The 20,465-nt window shown below is 54.9% G+C and overlaps 1 protein-coding gene across 1 annotated transcript; it reads right to left on the bottom strand.

Annotated features, from left to right (window-relative positions):
• Positions 1-2,531: 2,531 nt before the first annotated feature.
• On the bottom strand, positions 2,532-10,076 carry ERF (ETS2 repressor factor). The gene is made up of 4 exons (XM_057713101.1): positions 9,923-10,076; positions 5,300-5,534; positions 4,807-4,922; positions 2,532-4,700 (listed from the first exon to the last, which is right to left on the bottom strand). Exons 1-4 carry the CDS (start codon positions 9,942-9,944, stop codon positions 3,406-3,408), a joined length of 1,668 nt encoding a protein of 555 aa, XP_057569084.1. The 5' UTR covers positions 9,945-10,076; the 3' UTR covers positions 2,532-3,405.
• Between the last annotated feature and the right edge of the window lie 10,389 nt (positions 10,077-20,465).

Here is a 20,465-nt window from a genome sequence, read left to right as displayed (position 1 = left end):
TCCTGCCTTGTGGAATGATGGGGAATGGAGTCTCTAGGCTTCATTTTAATCAGATCCTATGATCACAGTAATTGTCCTGCCCTTTCTGAAGCCCGAAAAAAGTCTCGTCCACTCGGTGTGCAGCTGACCACAATTCCCAGCAGACGCAAACCCCTGGGGGCAGGACGGGCGGTAGCGCTAACGCCTTTTCGAACTGCATTAACCAGAAGGCAAAGCGCAGGCACACTTCCGCTCTCTTCTCAATGAATGAGGCTGCATCACGCACAGCCCAGAGCGCGTACTTCTGGGAATTGTAGTTTCTCAGTGAAACAGTGTCTGCTGCCCTCTGACGGCGGCTCGGAGTCCAAAAGCAAACATCTAAGTCAAGCCCCAAAGCCTGGGAAATCCTAAACTGGACCAAGAATGCCTACAAGGGCAGGAGAGAGAGCAGAGCGGAATAGCGGCGGTTACTTAACGGGCCAGAACCCGTGAGACATGCGCAGTGGGCCGCGCGTGGGCAACCGCCGGAGGCGATTGGGGTCGGTGGGAGTCAGAGGGCGTCAGTCTGAGTGAATCTTACCCGAATGTCTGTACAAGCTGAGAACGTTTATTGAGGGGTGCTAGAGCGAGTTGTAAGTGGCTGTGAGGGGCCTATGGGTGTCTGGAAGTGCTCAGGGAGTCTGTGGAGAGACTGAAATGGTTTTCCTGAAGACCAGTGAAGTCAGAGAGGACTTGGGGTGTCTGTAAAAGATATATGGGAAACTACTGGTGACTGAGGGGATTTCTGAGGGATAGATGAGAAGCATAAGGAAGGAGCTTTGGGGGACTTGTGGGAGTGCTGGGGATTATAGGTAAGAAGAGGGTCTCCGATGGGATGAATTGATGGATGGAGCTCTATAAAGGGCTTTATACTTGGTATCAGAGATCCCGGAGGATGTGGAAGGGAGCAAGGGTATGGTCTTGGAGAAACTGAATAGATTTAGGTGGATCGTTAAAAATTAGAGGAGCCGCTGCAGTTTTCAAGACCAGATGGCACCTGTGACATCCCACTCAGCCAGAATTTGGGGCAAGAAGTCTGGTTGGGCTGTGGTCTGACCTGAAGAGCAGTTCTGGAGCTGAGCGCTTTTGAATCCATGTTGGACCCGGTTTAGAGGTGATTTGAAGGCACTAGAATCAGGTACTGAGACTACTAGTCAGGGTCCTCCCTCCTCCTTTCAATGATGACAACCCCCTTTCTCCATCACACCACCACCACCACCTCAGCTGCATCTATGTTGCCAGGAGACATGCCTCATCCCAACTTCCAGAAATAGCCCAGTGGCCCCCACCCCAAGGGAGTGACTTACATCACCCAGGAGAGAGAGCAGTTGCCTGCAGGCCGCCACAGTAGCCTCAGTTTCCTGCCAGTACCCCAGCCCTGGATCCTCTTTTCACTGCCAACGGGCATCATTTGGGACCACCCACCCTGGGCTGGCATGAAATGGGGATGACGAAAGTGGATAGGGGTTTCTAGTTCCTTCCCCCTCTGAGTTGCACAGGGTGGGGTTTCACAGTGAAGCCAGTCCAACAGGCCCTGAGCCCTAAATTCTCACTCTTAGCAGCTGTGTGGCCTTGAGGAAACTCCTTCCCCTCTCTTGGCCTCAGGCACCTCACCTGCACTGAACAGGTTGCACTGTCTTTAAGGGCACCTCCAGCTTGGATTCCTCCTCCTGATTCTCTCATCTTTGATTCAAGCTCTCCAACTTCGGCTTCTAGCTTTATGAGCTCACCTCTCAGATCCTATGATCTTGAGATCCTGGTCTAGATCCAACCATCCTGGCTTTAGGAGAACTCAAGAGTTGTTGAAAGAAATGGGCTTCAGAGACAGACTTCATTTAAAGTCCTAGCTGAGCTTAAGGCCTTGGGCAAGTGATTTAAGTGAGCCACTTGCCCATCATGCTGGATGTTGGAGATATAGCACTGCAGCTCCTGACTAGGTACCTGGCACACAGTAGGTTAATCAATAGCAACTCTGATTAAGCCAGTCCCTTCTTAACTTGCTGGCAGAGAGTGTTTCCATGGTTTGATGAGATCACAAAGGTACCTTGCAAGGTCTACATTTCAGAAGCCACTGCAAACCTGTTGCCAAAGGACTCCCAGATTAACTCATAAGTGTCTCTAAGGAGAGTGATGTGTGGGAGGACACCAGTGATAGTACAAAAGGAGCCTCCATGGAGGCATGGCTAGGAATTCGCAGAGAGGAAAGGCATTTCAGGCAGAGGAGCAAGGGCCATGGTGTGAAGTTGAAGAGCCTATGGGGCTCCCAAGGATGAGCAGATCCCCCATGAGAGAGGGGAGCAGAAGACCAGAGCATGCCTGAGACCTTCCTCACCAGGCCTGAGGGTTAAGTGCCCCCCAAGGTCAGGAGTTCATTTCCCAGGCCTGCATTTGACCCATTCAGATGGGGTTAGATCCACGTGGGGGCCCAGGCGAGGTCCCCGTACTTAAGAACCAAGCCAAGGCTGTGGTCCTGCAGTGGCTGCACCCAGCACCCAGGACAGATCACTGCATCCAAAGGTCCAAAGTTTTATTGTTTTGAATACATTCTCCAGCAGCCCCCAACTTCCCTACCCCCCACCCTCCATCCCCAATACAGAATAAGGCTTGACCACAGACCCCCACCCCAGGGGCCCCAGCTGGGAGGCAGAGGGGGCTTCCAGTTTGGTTTTAGGGCACCCCCTTCCCACCTGCCTGCCTACAGGCTAGTCCTAGGAGCAGCTGGGGGTGAAGGAGTTGGACTGGCGCTGGGGTGGGGAGGAGAGGGATAACAGGCACTTGTAGAGATTTGTGGCCTATGGGCGGCACCCCTCACCATCCTCCGCCCCCAACACCCCCCCCCCACGGAATTTTTGGTTCATCATAAAATGTCCCTCCCTCCTCTGCTGCAACCCTGTGGGGGTATGAGAAACCCAGGCACTCATGGCCCCTGGAGGGGCAGGGAAGGCAGGATTGGGGCTGAGGACGGCCAGGGGTGGAAAGGGAGCGGTACAGGAGGCAGAAAACAGGGAGGGAGACAAGGCTTTACTTCCTAAGCGATTGTAATAAAAAAAGTTCCTGGGCTTTGAGGCCAGAGCCTCGTTCAAATATAAATTCCCCAGAATGGAGGTGGCCCCCTTAACTCCCCCCTCCCACCGCCCCCCCCCCCACCACTTTGCCCGGAGCTTAGAAACCCACAGACACAGGGGACAGCCCCCAACCCTGGGTACCCACCCACCCTCACCATTAAAAAAAAAGAAATTAAAAGTTTTATACAAAACATGGGAGAGGGGAAAGGGAGGAGGCAGGGAAGAGACTAGAAAGCTGCCCTCACCTCCGGGGAATGGGGCGGTTAAGGCAGCAAAAGAGGCATGGGGGGTGGGGGGCACGGGGGTCCCCTGCCCGCAGCCCTCAGGAATCTCGGTGCTCCAGAGAGAGCTGGGCTGTAGCGTGCTGGAGGTCAGAGCTCACCCGCCTTGGGGTGAGGGGCCCCCCAGCCTCCCCAGGCCCCTCCCCACGCACCTTCTTGTCCTCACCCTCATCCTCGAGGCCCCCAGCGGGGCCCCCACCCCCCTCTAGGCGACAGTCTTCACTCCAGCGCCGTTTAAAGCGCAGCTTGAGAGGCATGCATTGGGCTGCCCCGGGTGCCTCGCCGGGGTCGGGCTTTGCGGGTGCAGGTGGGGCGCGAGGCGTCTTGAACACGTCCCCGTCTTCCTCATCCTCATCGCTGATGTCAGTCACCTCCACCTCCTCCGACTCGCCTTCCGAGATAGGCTCCACCTTGATCTGCGGTGGTGGTGGGGGGGGGGCCAGCGCCCCAGCCCCCTCCGCCAGCCCACCTGTGCTGCCACCGCCGCCTAGGGCAACACCACTGCCCGTGTCAGCGCCCGCTGGAGCCTTCTCCCCCGCTGCCCGCTGCCGGCGTCCCAGTGGGGGTGGCTGGAGCTTAAACTTGAATGGAGAGGAGGAGGAGGAGGAGGAGGACGAGGCTGAGGAGGGGGCCGGCGGGGTCTCCGGCGCCACGGGCGGCAGCGAGCACTTGTCGGGGCGCTGGGGCTGCGGCACCACCAGCGCGGGGTAGTGCAGGAAGGCGCGGGGGCTCAGGTGGTAGTTGTAGACGCTCTGGGCGTGGGCCTGCAGGTACCGTTTCATGTCCTCAGGGCTGAAGGAGAAGTGGGAGCCTCCCCCTGAGCCGCTGGGGCCCCCGCCACCACTGGGGTACATAGGGCTCAGCGTGGGTGAGGGAGTGTAGGCCAGGTGGGTGGGTGTCATGGGCAGAGCTGGTGAAAGCTGAGGGGGCAGCAGGGAGCCAGGCCCGGCTAGAGGCGACACGGGGAAAGGGCTGAGGGGCTCAGGGCCACCCCGGGGCCGGGGGTAGACACGGAAGACACCAGGGTCATGGGGCAGGCGGGCCAGCGGGGGCCCGCGGAAGGCACCCAGCTCCGGGGGGCCAGGCGGTCGGGCCCGGGGGTCCTCTCCCAGTGGCTCTTCCAGCTCTGAAGTGCCATCGCTACAGTCACTGACAGAGCCTCGGCCCAGGCGTCGGGCCACCACAGCCGAGAAGAGGGAGGATGAGGACGAAGAGCAGGCAGGCGGTGAGCGGGGGTCCTCGGTGGGAGACAGCACCTCGGAGGGCGTGGAGGGAGGGAAGCGGAAGTGGCTGCCACCTGTTGGCACTGGCGGGGCGCTCTGGGGCACCGCACCCCCTGGCAGGAGAGGGGAGACATGATGTCAAGGCCCCCGGCCTCGCCTGGACATTCAGACAGACCCTGTCCTCCCTCTGAGGCCATGCCCATCAGCCCTGGTACTCACCGGCCAACCCCACATCAATGAAAGGGTAATTAACCAGCACCAGTTTATTGAAGTTGAACTTGTAGGTGAACCGTTTCCCCTTGGTCTTGTGCAGAATGCGTTTGTTGTAATAATAGCTGTGGGTATAGAAACACCATTGGATGGTCAGTCACACAGAAACCAAGTCTAGACCCCATACCTTGACACGTCAGTGGTGCGCACAAAGGGTGACCGAGAAACATGGGCCACACGAGAGTAATCAAGGTGCAGAAGCTGGAGAGCAGCTCTCCCCTCAGTTCTGGGGCCAGACTGGAGGCCAAATCCATGACTGTGTTCTTTCCTCAGGACACCTCAGTGTGACCAATGGGCTCAGAGAGGGGTTAGGACTTGCCCAAAGTCACACAGCTGCCATTTGGCAGAGCCGGAAGTCAAACCCAAAGCCTATTCCCACGGGCCAAGCTCCCAACTAGCGGGGGGCTGTCCACATCTGTCCAGGGGCCTCTGCCCTCCTCACCGCAGCGCCCGGCTCAGCTTGTCATAATTCATCTGGGGCTTGCACTTGCGGACGCCCCAGAGCCGAGCCACCTCGTCAGGGTCCTTGATGACGAATTCCCCGTAGTCCCCCTGCCAGGCGATGACACCCTGGTACTCCTCCTTCCGCAGCAGCTCCAGGATAAAGTGCCACAGCTGGATCTGCCTCGAGCCAGGGGACGACTCCGGCTTGTAGGCCCAATCCGGGAAGGCAAATCCTGGGGACAGGAGGCAGGGGAGAGGCCCTGGGTCAGGGCGCCAAGTCTGGGGCCCTGGGGCCCATCCCAGGGTCCACCTCCTACCCCACCCTTAACAGGGGGAAATCCGTCTCCCCTCTGCCAAGTCAGGACCTGGTTAGAGGGAGACAGTGTGTGTCTGTCTGTGTGTGAGGGGGGCTAGACAGGAGCTGGGGGGTGGGGAAGCTGGAGCCTGCTCCAGCGACACCGGGAGAAACAGGAAACCGTCGGCGGCGGGTCCCGGGGCCAGTGCCAGGGGGCCAGGCACCAAGCCAGGCCGGCGGGCAGGGCTGCCAGTGGGGGAGGGGCAGGAAGGGGCACACGTGGCCAGACGGGTTGGGGCTAGCCCCCCCAGCCCACCCTCACTCCCATTCAGGGTCAGTCATTACCACACCCCCCCCCCCACCTTCTCGGTTCCCCTCCTAGCAAGATACACTGTCCCTCCCAAGACCTACAGGAGCCCTTACTCCCACCCTAGGCCCCGAGAGAAGGATTTTTTTTTTTTTTTTTCTTAAAAGGACCAGGAGGGGTGGGGTGGCTGGTTGACGATGAGGTCAGCGCTTGCACACACAGAGGCTTCTGTCTTCCCTGGAGAGTGAAACCCAGACTGTCTGAGAGAGCCCCCCCCATCAAGCCCTGGACCCTCTGTGCTGCACTGCCCTACCCAGACCCAGGCACAGGGACCCAACCTGGCTGGAGGGCCTCAAGACTAAATGGCTCGCTACAGCCTGTTCCCCCTTCTGCCTTATCCTCAGCTTCTGCCCTGCCCACCTACCTACCCGCCCCCAGCATTAACCTTGGGTAGAGGTTGGTGGTGGGCTGGCTGGTCCCTAGAGGGGGTGGGCAGCCTGGGGGGGGCGGCGCTGGGGGGGCTGCGGTTGTTGTCATTTCCCAAACCCCCGGGTAATCAGGGGCCATCAATAATTCAGCACTAGGCAGCCGGTAATGGAGGGGTGGGAGGAGGGAAAGGGAGGAAGAGAAGAAGGGGGGAGGCAGGACAGGAGCCCTGGTGCCACTAGAGGGAGAAGGCCAAGGATGGGCGGGGTCCCAAGTCCCAATCAGGCTGCAAGGGTCAGCCTCCCTCCCCTGGCCCTGGCTCAAACAGGTACCAACCAGGCCTGGGGCAACAAGGAACCTCCCCCAAAGACTCCACCCAAGTCTGGAATCCAACAGGGGATCCTTCCCATTGGGGACATAGGGGACCAGCAGTTGCTATTCCCACAGGGGCCACTCCCTCTAAATCAGAGCTGACTAACCCGCACTGGGACCCTGCTCCCTGACCCCTGGCCTTGGGTAGACTGTGATGGCCAGCATTCCCCACCTGGTCCCTGCCTCATTCAGAAATTCCAGCCTCAAACCAGCCCCTCAGGGCTCCAGGGATATGACCATATGACCACCAGCTGGTCACAGACCGAGGGTCCTGTACCAGCAACCCCTGCTCCATTCAGAAGTGACAGAGCCTGACAACACCTTCCATGGAGCCCAGCAACCATAGCCCCATCCCTCTCTTGGGAATCCACGTGTTCACCCCTTTATCCTCACCCTGCTAGAGAACCCAGGTCCAAGGGTCTTGTTCAGGGCCCAGAGGCCCTTGGGAGCCCAAGAGACCGCCTGCTCCATGTACCCTCCAACCTCCTCCAAAAAACTCCTGTCTCCCTTCAGGGCATCAGGCTTCACCCTCCCCCCCATCTAAGCCCCAATCTGGCTCTCCCACTCGGGGTGGGGGGCTGAAGCCCCTGAGACATCAGTCTAGGGTTGGGGGGTGTACTGATTTCCACCCTCCCCCCAAAATTTAAAGCCACCCTTCCCAGCCCACCCGCCCCAGCCTCCTTGTCCCGGTAACCAGGCAACGTGTGTGCAGCGACAGTCCTGGGAGCGGGGGAGCAGGAGGCTAAAAATAAACTTTGCAGAAGAGAAGGAGTGAGAGAGACTACATGCAACACAAAGGGAACTCAGAAGAGAGGTGGGGGGCGCTGGAAAGGCCTCAAGCTGCATTCTGGGGGCTGACCCAGGCCCGCTAGTTAAGCCCCCTCCCTGAACAACCCCCTTCCTGGGCCAAGACCCTGGCTCCCACTCCTGGCAAGGACCCTCCCCATTTCCAGGCCCACCCCAAAGCCAGCTTTCCTCATCGGACAAGGCATACATGAGGGCCTGTTCCCAGCTTTGGGGGGAGAAGGAAGATGGGGGGGTGACGTCAGGGTGTCTCAATGGGGCTCTGTTCCCCAGGCTTTGGAGCCAGGAGCCAGGCACGGGCAAGGGGAGCATGTGTGAGTGTGTGTTGTGTATCGGTCCACGTGCTTAAAACAGGGAACCACCCAGCCTGCACCAAGAAAGCTTGGGGGTGCAGGACCTCTGGAGCATGGGGGGACAGTGAGGCAGAGATACAGCAGCTGACACTGAGAGAAGAGCTGAGGACATTGCCAGACAGGGTGGAGAAGAGGCAGCAGACAGGAAGGGCTGGGATGGCGGGGTCCCAGAAGGCACACCTGGGTCCCACAGAGGCGGGGTAGGGAATCTCCCAGACAGACTGTGGAAACCTGGGACGGGGGGTGCAGAATTCTTGGGCACCCCTCAAATTCACATAACTGCCCAAACTTTTTTTAAAAGGACTATGGGGGTCGGAAGGGAGGGGTAGTGGTAGAGGAAGAACACGCCGGCCTCCTGGGGGGCCCCACCACCTCCCCCACTCCAGGCAGCCCTCGGTGGCGCCAGAGCCGGGAAGAAAACAGGAAGTGGGAAACAGCCGCGGCAGAGGAGAGAGGGGCCGGGATGGAGGATCGGATGGAGGGGCGCGCAGCGGCCAGCCAGGAGGCAGATGGACCTATGGACCGACTGGGAGGCCAGAACAGGCCCCCGCCCCTTCCCCCAGCCAAAGAACCCACACACGCGCGGCCCCAAGACTGGGTTGGGGGAGCGGCCCAGCCGGTCCCACCAGGCGAAGGCCCGTAGCAGGGAGGAGAGACGAGGCGGGGTTGTCTGGGTGCCTCGGCCCCCTCCTCCGGCGAGGGGAGGCTCCTGCTGCCCCCAAGGCCCAGCGGCCCTGGAGGCTTTGGGAGCCAGAGAGTATGTGGGACGCACGTGACTGACCCTACTGCACTCCGAACCCCTGCCCCACACCCAGCCCCCTCCTCGGCCCCAATCCCCAGGCGCTGGAGCCCGGCTCCGAGCCCTTTAAGAGCCGCCCCCACCCGCCGAGCGGGGGGGGGGCGGGGTGGGTGGGCCGGTCGGGGCACACACCCGCACACAGGAGCCCTAGCCGCGGCCGCCGCCGGGGGAAGGAAACAAGTTTGAACAGCGGCGCCCGGCCCCCTTCCCCCTCCCCCGTCCCCGCCCCGGGCCGGATTCCGACGGGGTAGACGGGCAGGGGGCGGCTGGGACCCCTCCCCCAGCGCGCTCCAGCGCAAAGTCCAGCCTACGAGAGCCCGGGGGCGGCGGGGGAGGGGAAGGGGGAAAGTCCGAGTGTGGGGGGGGGTTAATCCTGCTGCCCCCCCGCCCGCCGACCGAGGGGGGGAGGGGAACCTTGGCCCCTTAAGGAGGAGCAAGTTGGCGGGGAAGAGGGGGGTGGAGGAAAGAGACGGCCGGTTGAAAGAGAAGAGCTGGATGAGGGAGGGGGGCGGGGGGGAGCCTCCGCGTCCCCGTCCCCCCCCACCTTCCCCACCCTCCTCACCCCGGGTCCCCGGAGGCGAGGGAGGATGATTCCTAGGTCTCTCCAGAGCGACCTTAAAGCCGCGCGTTCTAAGGTCGGAAACAAAAAGTTCCTTTTTCGAACGTTCGGGCTGCGCTTTGGAACTTTGCGACTCGGCGCGGGCGGGGGAGCGAGGAGCCGGCAGAGACGGGCGGGGGAGGGGCGGTGCAGCCCGGACCCCGAGTCCCGGGTTCCCCACTCACGCCCTCCTCCTAGAGGCCATCCTGTATCCCCCTCTAAGCCGGTGCGGGGCACGCATCGCGGTGAAGGTCACGGGCCGGACCGCGCAGCGCGGAACCGGGAATAGCGGGCCCTGTGGACAGCCCCCACCACACACACACCCCGCACACGTCCCGGCCCCCAGAGTGCAACGTGACAGAGCGGCGGGGAGGAACCCAGCCACCCCCGTGATCCCGGGAGTGAGGGAGAGCCCAGCTTTCGGGGTCCAGGCAAGGAGAGAATCAGGACTCGCAGCACCCACACCACTGCGCCCAGAGCCAGGAATTGGGGGTCCGGTGCACACCCCCGCTCGTGCCGCAAGAAGCAACAGGTCTCGAGTGCTTGGGGGTCCCCGGGAACTGGGGATCACTCGGGCTCCCCCAGAACCCTTAAGCCCCCCCAAAGTTTCTCCGCCTGGTTTCCCGGGGCAACAAGTCTCCCCCACACGTGCTGCCCCCGCCCCCACCTGTGTCCGCCGGGGTCTTCATGCTGGGGGGCCCGGGGCGAGGCGCCCCGACTCCGGGCCGCAGCTCCCGGCGCCCGCGCTGCCCCGTCCCGTCCCGAGCCCGTCGGACCGCCCTCGCCGATTCACCCGGCCTCGCCTCTCAGAGCCTCTCCCCTCCCCGCCGCCGCCTCCCGGGTTAATATCGCACTCCGGGGCCGGGACGCCCACGCCCCCCGGCCGGCGACGTCACCGCCGCGTCGCCATGGAGACACTGCGCCCGCCCCCTCCCCGCGCACTCACACACACACTCTCTCTCTCACACACACACACACACACACACACACACACACACACACTCGCCGGCTCGCAGCCACTGAGGACCGGCCGGCTCTAGGCTTAAAGGGGCCGCGCGACGGGGGAGGACGGAAGGAGGGGGCTGGGGTGGGATGGGGTCCCGGGGGTCATGACCCTTCTCTGAGGCTCCAAGTCTGAAGATAACTTAAGTCCTCAGGATTCGCGACCTGCCGCCCCTCCTCCTCTCCTGCCCACTGCGGGGTCCAGATTTTCTTTGGAAGCCTGTAAGAGGGATTGGGGGGGGTACCGTCTGATGAGTGTCAGAAACTTTTGTGACGAGGAGTATGGACCTTTTGGGAGGAGGCAGAATCTTCTCTGCAGGGAGGCCGGGTCAGGACCTTGGAGGATGATCAAGACCACAGCATTTCCCAGGCTGGCCTTACCATGCCCCCTCCAACCCTGAGCCTGAATGGGGGCAGCTGTCCAGGGGTGGGGTGGAATGGGTGGGAAGCATGTCCCAGCATCGGAAATGAGGAGGCGGCTGTGCCCTCCGCTCCTCCAGGGATGGGGTCTTAGCCTTCTAGATAGCCCCAGTCCCAACTGGGGAGGAAGTGACCAGAGAGAATCCACGCAGGAACCCGCCCCCCATCCCCAGACTGCAGCTGTCCTGGGAACACGGCTGGCGCCGGAGGTACCCCCACGTCCACCTCCAGGGCAGGAGGTTCCGGGGGTGGTGCCAGGATGCGAGGGGGTGACCAAAGTCTGAACAAATGTGCTCCCAAGGGGCACTGGGGGGTCACCAGGAGAGAGGAAGGCAGGGCTTAAGGATGAAGGCCAGCACGTAGGGCAGTGTTAAGTCTGTTCTCTGCAGCTGGGAGGAATGGATGGAGCTTGAGGCTTCTGGAAACAGGAAATCAGCAATGATCAGATGGCCAACAGTAGAGGGCAAATAGAAGCTATATTCACAGGCTGATCTTGGAAACAGAATCTCAGAAAAGACTCTGAGGTACCAAGGGAGATGAAGGGGGGAGATGCTCAGAGAGAGTGAAACCAAGAAGATAGGGAAAGATGAACAGGTCACAGGGAGGGAAGGCCTGAAGGGTAAGGCTCTGGGTGCTTAGGGCTTCAAGCCCAGCCTCTGTTGCTGGGTTCTTAGCGGTGTTAGAGCAGTCCCTCACCAGTGCCTCAGAAGTCTGAGGCCTCTTCCTCAGGGAGACCAAAAGCCTCCCAGGAAGCATAACCCCCCCGGGGAATTATGTAACCTTGCCTACGGACAGTGCAGCTCCCCCACGGATATTGTAACCCTCTGGGAGCAGTGTGGTCCAGCAATAATCGTCATCATTGTTATTATAACAGCTCCCAATTTGCTAACGCTCATGATGTGCCAGGCACTGGGCCAAGCATTGTCGGGGCATCTTCTCATTCAATCCTCACAAACCCCCAAAGAAGGGAATTACTATTGTTAGCCCCATTTACAGATTCAGAAAATGAAGCTCAGGAAGTGTTGGAGCCAGATTTCAAACTCAATCTACCCAATTCAAAATCACCAGCCTTAACCACTATATTTCACTACCCTCTTTTACTGCCCCCCCCCGAAAAAGATGATGCAAAGTTGAAAAGATATAGATTTATAACAGCCTCAGTGACCTCCAAACTCCCACCGGCAAGACAGAGACTGGGGTGGCAACCCAAACTCTGCTATTTCCTGTATGCGACATAGAGCAAATGAATGTATCTCTTTGAGCCTCAGATTCATCTGTAAAATGGGAATATTAATAGGCCCTACATGATTAGGTTGTTGTGAGAAATCAGAGATTTTAGGTAAGTACACAATAAATACTGGTAATAATTATTAGCAGAGTGAACAATATACCCTGTGAACAATGGAAGCACCCCTCACCATATAGACTCCAACTGTGGGCAATAAACACACAGCATTGACAGTGAAATTGCCTGTTAATGGCATAATCCTACCCGGACCCAGCTGGATAACTCAATCCCACCGTTTCTGTGAAACACAATCATGGATGGTGGGCTTGCCTCATGGGAGACTCAGCCATCTACAGAGAACGGGAGTCCCTGGTGAAAATTGTGTCCACGGATATTACAACTCCTCAGGGGTCTGTGTGACTCCACCATAGAAGTGTGGACTGTCTTGGATAGTTCAGTTGCCTTGTGAACATGGAAAACCACCCCCAGGGATGGTGAACCCCGCCTTTACTATGTGAAACACCCAGATGTTGTGAACTTGTGATGGAAAGTATTCATCACTACTGGTCCTTCTTTGAAGACATACCATCCAACCAAGGCCATGTGAACTCCAATGAGCAAGGAGCCCCCACCTTTCCCCAGTTCACTATGGAAAGCCTCCACAAATGCCCTTGGGGCTAGTAAAAAGCACAGCCTTTCACAGACCTAAGATGTGCCTGCGATGAACAGGGTAACGCTCCTCAGAGAAAACTCTGTCTGGACAGTGAGGACACCCCCACTCCCGTGGACCTTGTAGTTCTTGTTCCAGTTTACTGTCCCGACACAGATAACATTTATCCTGTGGCTGTCAGACAAAGGCATGGACAGAACCTATCCCCGAAGAAGTCACAGTGCTTCACAAACTTCACGCCTAGAAAGGAAACTATGTGGACGTTAAAAATCATAATTGCAGGGGCTTCCTAGGTGGCGCAGTGGTTGAGAATCCGCCTGCCAATGCAGGGGACACGGGTTCAATCCTTGCTACAGGAAGATCCCACATGCCGCGGAGCAACAAAGCCCGTGCGCCACAACTACTGAGCCTGCGCTTTAGAGCCCATGAGCCACAACTATTGAGCCCATGTGCTGCAACTACTGAAGCCCACACGCCTAGAGCCCATGCTGTGCAACAAGAGAAGCCGCGGCAATGATGAGCCCACGCACCGCAACAAAGAGTAGCCCCCACTCACTGCAACTAAGAAGAAAGCCCGCGCACAGCAAAAAAAAGACCCAACACAGCCAATAAAAAAAAAAAATCATAATTGCAACCCACCCATCACCCATATGAGCGATAATGAACCACTACCACTCCATGAACATCAATGTTCCCTTAGAAAGAGTAGGACCCACCCACACTGTTTAGAGGGCAGAGCCACCTAAACAATGTAACCATTGCCAAACAGAAAATGTAACCTTCTTATACTTTCACCATTCCTTGCCTCCTTGACTTGAAGTGCTGAAGGGGGCCCCAGAGCTCAGTCCCAGGTCCTCTTCTCTTCTCCATCTATACGCCTTCCTGTGACAGTCTCCACCAGGCCCATGGTTTCATCTACCATCTCTGTGCAGATTACACCCAAATTTCTCTCTCCATCTCAGGACTGTACACAGAACTCCATCTTCAAAGGTTGAACCACCTCATCAGTGTCTCCATTTGGATTTCTCGAGTTTGCCAAGTCAAAATGGCCTTCTGGAGTTCCCTCAAACTGTCCCCCACCCCCAATCTTCCTCATCTCAGGAAACTGCAACTCCATTTTGCTGGTTGCTCAGGCTGAATACTTTGGAGTCATCTCTAACTTTCTCTCATCCTTCAGCTATTTCAGAATCAGCCACCCTCACAGTGGTTAAGAATCCACCTGCCAGTGCAGGGGACACGGGTTCGATCCCTGGTCTGGGAAGATCCCATGGGCCACAAAGCAACTAATCCCGTGCGCCACAACTACTGAACCTGCTCTCTAGAGCCCTCGAACCACAACTACTGAGCCTGCGTGCCACAACTACTGAAGCCCATGTGCCTAGAGCCTGTGCTCCACAACAAGAGATGCCACTGCACTGAGAAGCCCACGCACTGTAACTAAGACCCAACGCAGCCAAAAAAGAAAATTTAATCAACCACCCTCCGCCCCACCATGCTGGTCTGGGGTCTTCTCACTGGTCTCCCTACTGCTACTGGTCCCTATAATCTGCTCTACCAGCAGCCAGAAGGGCGCTAGTCAACCAAATGACATCCCTTTGCTGCCCCAAACCCTCCAACAGCCCCTCTGCTCACTGGGAGTAAAGGCTAATTCCTTGCTTTTACAATTCATTGTCTGCAAGGCCCTTCCCTCCTGACCTCACTTCCCACCTGTCCCCTTCATTTCTTCTCCAACTACACTCCAGCCTCTTTGCTATGTCATGAATATGCCAGGCATATTCCTCCCTCAGGGATTTTGCCCACGCTATTCCATTTGCCTTGAAGACTTTTCCCCCAGAGGTCTGCATAGCTCTGTCCTTCATCCCCTTCAGGTTTTTACTCAAAAACCACCTTCCCAAACTTCCTAGGTGGCCCAGTGGTTAAGAATCCACCTGCCAATGCAGGGGACACGGGTTCGATCGCTGCCCCAGGAAGATACCACATGCTGCAGAGCAACTAAGCCCATGCGCCACAACTATTGAGCCTGTGTTCTAGAGCCTGTGAGCCACAGCTGTTGAGCCTATGTGCCACTACTACTGAAGCTCATGCGCCTAGAGCCCGTGCTCCACAGCAAGAGAGGCCACCGCAATGAGGAGCCCACGCACCACAATGAAGAGCAGCCCCTGATTGCCGCAACTAGAGAAAGCCCGTGTGCAGCAACAAAGACCCAACACAGCCAATAAAATAAATAAATTTATAAAAAAACAAAACAAAGCCACCTTCCCAGGAATTCCCTGGTGGTCCAGTGGTTAGGACTCTGCACTTTCACTGGTGAGGGCAGGTTGGGGAACTAAGATCTTGTGAGTCACACAATGCGGCCAAAAATAAAAAAAAAAATTAAATTAAATTAAAAAAAAAAAAAAACAACCTTCCCAATATGACTATGCCTGACCACCATATATACTGGGGTTTTTTTTAATAAATTTATTTATTTATTTATTTTATTGGCTGTATTGGGTCTTTTTTGCTGTGCACAGGCTTTCTTTTTAGTTGTGGTGAGCGGGGGCTACTCTTTGTTGTGGTGCGTGGGCTCCTCATTGCCATGGCTTCTCTTGTTGCGGAACACGGGCTCTAGGTGTGTGGGCTTCAGTAGTTGCAGCACATGGGCTCAGTAGTTGTGGCTCATGGGCTCTAAAGCGCAGGCTCAGTAGTTGTGGCACACGGGCTTAGTTGCTCTGCAGCATGTGGAATCTTCCTAGAGCAGGGATCGAACCCATGTCCCCTGCACTGGCAGGCGGATTCTCAACCACTGCGCTACCTAGGAAGCCCCCTGACCACTATATATACTGTTGTTGTTGTTGCTGTTGTTTTGTCACACCATGTGGCATGTGGGATCTCAGTTCCCTGACAAGGGATTGAACCCATGCCCCCTGCAGTGGAAGCATGGAGTCTCAACCACTAGACCGCCAGGGAAGTCCCTGACCACTGTGTTTCAAATTGGAGCCCCCTCTTAGATCCCTGCATCCCTTCTATGCACTATTTTCCTCCACAGCACTTATCATCATCTGACAAGTATTTCCATAATGTATTTGCTTGTCATCTGAATCCCTCCTCCATAATATCAGCCCTACGAGGGCAGGAATTTTTGTTTATTTTGTTGCCTATAGTATCCCGAGAGCATGGCAATCAATAACGAATGGAGGGAGCTTCCCTGGTGGCACGGTGGTTACGAATCTGCCTGCTAATGGAGGGGACACGGGTTTGAGCCCTGGTCCGGGAAGATCACACATGCCGCGGAGCAACTAAGCCCGTGCACCACAAATACTGAGCCTGCGCTCTAGAGCCCCTGTGCAGCAATGAAGACCCAATGCAGCCAATAAATAAAAATAAACAAATAAATAAATAGCAAATGGAGGAACTTCCCTAGTGGCACAGTGGTTAAGAATCCGCCTGCCAATGCACAGGACATGGGTTCGATCCCTGGTCCAGGAAGATCCCACATGCTGCGGAGCAACTAAGCCCGTGTGCCACAAGTACTGAGCGTGTGCTCTAGAGTCCCGGAGCCACAACTACTGAAGCCCAGGCGCCCAGAGCCTGTGCTCCACAACGAGAGAAGCCACTACAATGAGAAGCCTGTGCACCGCAAAGAACAGTAGCCCTCGCTCACCCCAACTAGAGAAAGCCTGAGGACAGCAACGAAGACCCATTGCAGCCAATAAATAAATAAATATTTTTAAAAATAATGAATGGATAAGCTCATCTTTGGACAGTGAACCCCCTCATGCCCAGTGTAATACCAATAAATGTAGCCCCACACACACAGAGAAACCCTCCTGGATAATCAACGCCTGCGCAATCCCCTAAAGAGTATGAAGCCCGATGTGAATCCCATGAACAGGGAAACCTCCATAAAAGGTGAACTTGTCCTAGTGAATGTCAGTTCCACAAAGACAGGGACTCAATCCATATTCTTCACATTCTCCACAGCTCTATCACCAGTGCCTAGACCAGGGTCTGTCACAGAGGAGGCTGGTAATACGTATTTGCTGAAGTGAACTGAGTCTGCATACAGCAGGTATAACCCCACAGTCAGATTCCATGCCGACAGTATCTGTAACTGATGTAAAATCCACATACAGTGTGACTCCCACACGGACAGTGTAAACCTGCAACAGACAGTGTAAAGCTCAAAAACAGTGTGAACCCCAAAATAGGCAGCATGACCCTCATAAACCTGGTCCAGACAGGCTAACCCTCATAAAAGATCAGAGCCCCATGCAAAAGTACTTCATAAACCATGCAGACCCACATCACAGGGCAACCCACATAAACGGTGTAAACCCCACATAGGCAGCGTAACCCTCATAAAGTGTGAGCTCCATATAGATGCTGAGAAAGCACATAAACGGTGTGCACCCCCATACTAATGGCTTGTCCTCTTCTTCATGTGAGTTACCACAGGGGCAGCATACCTTGTTTAACGTTGTGTGATTTCCTCTACAGTAGGGTCAATTCCTACAACCGGGGCAGACCTCATATGCACGGTGTACATAAGCATATAAACAGTGTCACCTCAATAAGCAGTGTGAAGGCCTTCTGAGGTGACACAGTAGATAAGAATCTGCCTGCCAATGCAGGGGACCCGGGTTCAATCCCTGCTCCAGGAAGAGCCCACATGCCGTGGAGCAGCTAAACCTGTGCGCCACAACTATTGAGCCTGCGCTCTAGAGCCCATGAGTCACAACTACTGAGCCCGTGTGCCACAACTACTGAAGCCCACACACCTAGAGCCCGTGCTTGCCAACAAGAGAAGCCACTGCAGTGAGGAGCCCACGCACCACAATGAAGAGTAGCCCCCTGCTTGCTGTAGCTAGAGAAAGCCTGTGTGCAGCAATAAAGACCCAGTGCAGCCAATACATACATACATACATACATACATACATACATACATACACACATACATTTATTTAAAAAAAAAAAAAGCGGTGTGAGTCTTCCTGTGAACAATGTAGCCCCATAGTCAGCATGGCCTCATGCAGTGTAACCTATGGACATTGTGTCCCCACATGGACAGTGCCACCTGCCTGGTACTCTGTGAATAGCGTAGACTCAACCAATGGGTGCAATAACCCCCAATGTCACTGTCAGTTTTATTAAGTCATGGATAATGTGGTCCTTTCCCAAAGACAGGAAGAAGCTCCCTGTTCCAGTTAAACCCTCTGGGTTCAAATAGAGGCGGCCAAATAACACACCTGGCAAATAAGATGTAAGACATATGGATTGAGTGGGGCTTCCACAAATCTTCTAAAAGGTAAAAGATTCAAAGTGTCAAACCCCTACATCCCATATCCCTGCTTGGAACTTGGAGCCAATGGCAAGAGCTCCAGCAGCCACGGAGGTAGAAGAACTAAGTATGACTGAAAAGACCAAAAGGTGATTCAATCTCTTCAGAGGTAAGAGAAAAATACATCTCTATTTTAAGCCACTGTTGTTTGGATTTCTATGACTTGTGTCTAAATTTAAACCTAACTGATAATAATTATAAAAAATTTTCAATAAAGTTGAAAGACTATTAACATTAAAAAAAAAAAACCTTCTAGGCTTTTGTAATTTTACTAATTATACTAATCCCCCCAAGTCTGAAAGTCTTAACTCTCCAATGAAAAGTTACCCAATTCCCCTTCAACACACACACTTATAAGGACAGTATGACTCCCTGAAGGGTGGTGTAACCCAACATCGACCATAGGCCCCAAATAAAGGCCAAGAAATGGTGAATTCTTGAGTGGCAGGAATTTCCCAGAGTCCACTGCAGGATGGGGCACACAGAAATCACTGCTCCCATTTACTGAGCACTTACCATATGCAAGACCCTAGACTCAGCATCTCACTTCATCCTCACCTCAACTTTATGAGATAGATATTCCAATGATAAGCATTTTTCAGATGAGGAGAGTGAGACTGAGAGAAGTTACGGGCTCAAGGCTACACAGCTAAAAATTGTTACAGCTGGGACATCAAGCAGTAGACCATAATGCCTCCTGATGGATTGATAAATGCCCCACAGATATGCTGAACCCTGGAATCCTTTCAAAAAGCACCACCACTGGTACCACTACAACACATACAAACTATGGACAAGGTAACCAGTAAGGCTGTGACACCATAAACACTTCGGGTAGTGATAAATTCCTTCTGAATAATAATAATCACAACAATAGTTAACATTTTTGAGGATTTACCCTGCTAGAAACACGGACCTAAATGCTTTGCACATCTTAATTCATTACATCTTCATAACGACCCTATGCTATAGGACTGAAAACAAATTATCCCATTACAGATGTAGAAATTGAGGCACAGAGGAATTAAATGACTTGCCCAAGGTCATACAACTGGGAAGAAGCCCAGCTTGGTTTGACCCTGAGCAACCTGGCTGAGCCTGTGTTATCCTGTTTCCTGCAACATCACCCCCCACTACACATGACAGTGTAATTTCAATGAACTGTGTACCTAACTTAACTACATTTTATGTAATTCTTCCAGGGACAGGTGAAATAGACCTTGGACACTGTGAACTCCCACAGACGGGTCTCCTTTATGCATGGTGTCACTCAAATAAGCAGTGGGGATTCCTCTGTGGACATTAAAAACACACTGCAGTCAGAGATAGTCCTGAACAGACAGTAGGGACCCTCTTTTATAGCATTGTGCTCCCCAGGCAGGCTGAATTCCTTCCTGGAGAGTACAGATCTCCCCATTGAGTCTAATTCTCCCTCACACTTGATGTGAACTGACTGTGGAGCATGAAACACCTTCCCAATCAATGGAACCCCCCCCCACACACACACACAATGTAAGCTCCCATGGACAATGTGAACTTTCCCGCAGTATGATCCTTGCCATGGACAAGTATACTTAATCTCTTTCACATCTGTGACAAAATTAACATGGACAGTGAACATCCCCACGCACGAGGAACTTTCTGTGGCTGCTGTGAACCCCTTGTGGGACAGCATGAACCATTCCCCAAGGGTCCACCTAAGTGGGCTGTGGGAAATATCTGACGAATATAAACTTTGCTCACACCCAGCATCTACCCAATGGGCATAGTATACACAGCCCTGTGAAATCTCCCTCAACTCAGGGCCCACACAGTATGGAAGTGCAAACTCTCTTTTAGAATGAGATGAATTAAAATAGTAGTAATAATATGACAGTATAAGATAGTATGTCATAATATAATAGCATAATAGTGTAAGATTCCTTCCCAGTGTGAACTCCTTGTAGACAATGATATTTCTCACTCTCAAGGCACACCTTCTGTAGACAGTGGATCATGTGAATCTCATGGATAATGTGAATCTCCTTTCACACTCAGTCAATCCCATTGGACAACTGATATTTCCTTCTAGCCCAGTGTGAACTGGCGATGTCACAGTATCCTGTCTCACCGGTAGTGCGAATGTTACAGGTATTAAGGACCTGCAATAGGCTGGCTGCATTTTCTTCACACCTGATGTGACTCCCATGTGGATACTGCGAACCCATCAGACGCAGCAGGTGACTCCTCTGCGACCCCTTACCTGCTATCCAGGGCAAATGCAATGTGGAGAGTGTGGATGCACTGCTAAGAGGTTCACACCAGGTGTGAACCCCGTATCCGGACAGCAGGAATCTACTACTGACAGGCATATTCCTCTCCTCCCCACCCCCCGTGTGATCACCCCACCTTAAAAGAAAAATCTTGCTCCCGCCAGGTGTGAACACCTACGAAGTACAGCTCTTCACGGAACGCAGTGTGACGCTCCATGAAGTGCTGTATTTCTCCATCTCGTGCCTCCGCCCCCACCCCTTGGCTGGGGGGGCTGTCAGAAAACTGCGGCGCTCTAAATGTCAAAGTCTTGCAGGAGG

The sequence above is a fragment of the Hippopotamus amphibius genome, chromosome 16 (assembly GCF_030028045.1).
Source record: "Hippopotamus amphibius kiboko isolate mHipAmp2 chromosome 16, mHipAmp2.hap2, whole genome shotgun sequence".
NCBI classification, from domain to species: Eukaryota; Metazoa; Chordata; class Mammalia; order Artiodactyla; family Hippopotamidae; genus Hippopotamus; species Hippopotamus amphibius.
The sequence above is the reverse complement of the archived record's forward strand: the minus strand, read 5'-3'. Positions and strand labels throughout refer to the sequence as shown.

Bases quoted from the DNA above. Each gene is read 5' to 3' on its own strand.
- ERF (XM_057713101.1), bottom strand. From the start codon at position 9,944: ATGAAGACCCCGGCGGACACAG. The intron at 5,535-9,922 runs GTGGGGGCGGGG...TCCTGTCCCCAG, and splicing joins GAAGACCCCGGCGGACACAG to GATTTGCCTTCCCGGATTGG. The intron at 4,923-5,299 runs GTGAGGAGGGCA...CTATACCCACAG, and splicing joins AAGCTGAGCCGGGCGCTGCG to CTATTATTACAACAAACGCA.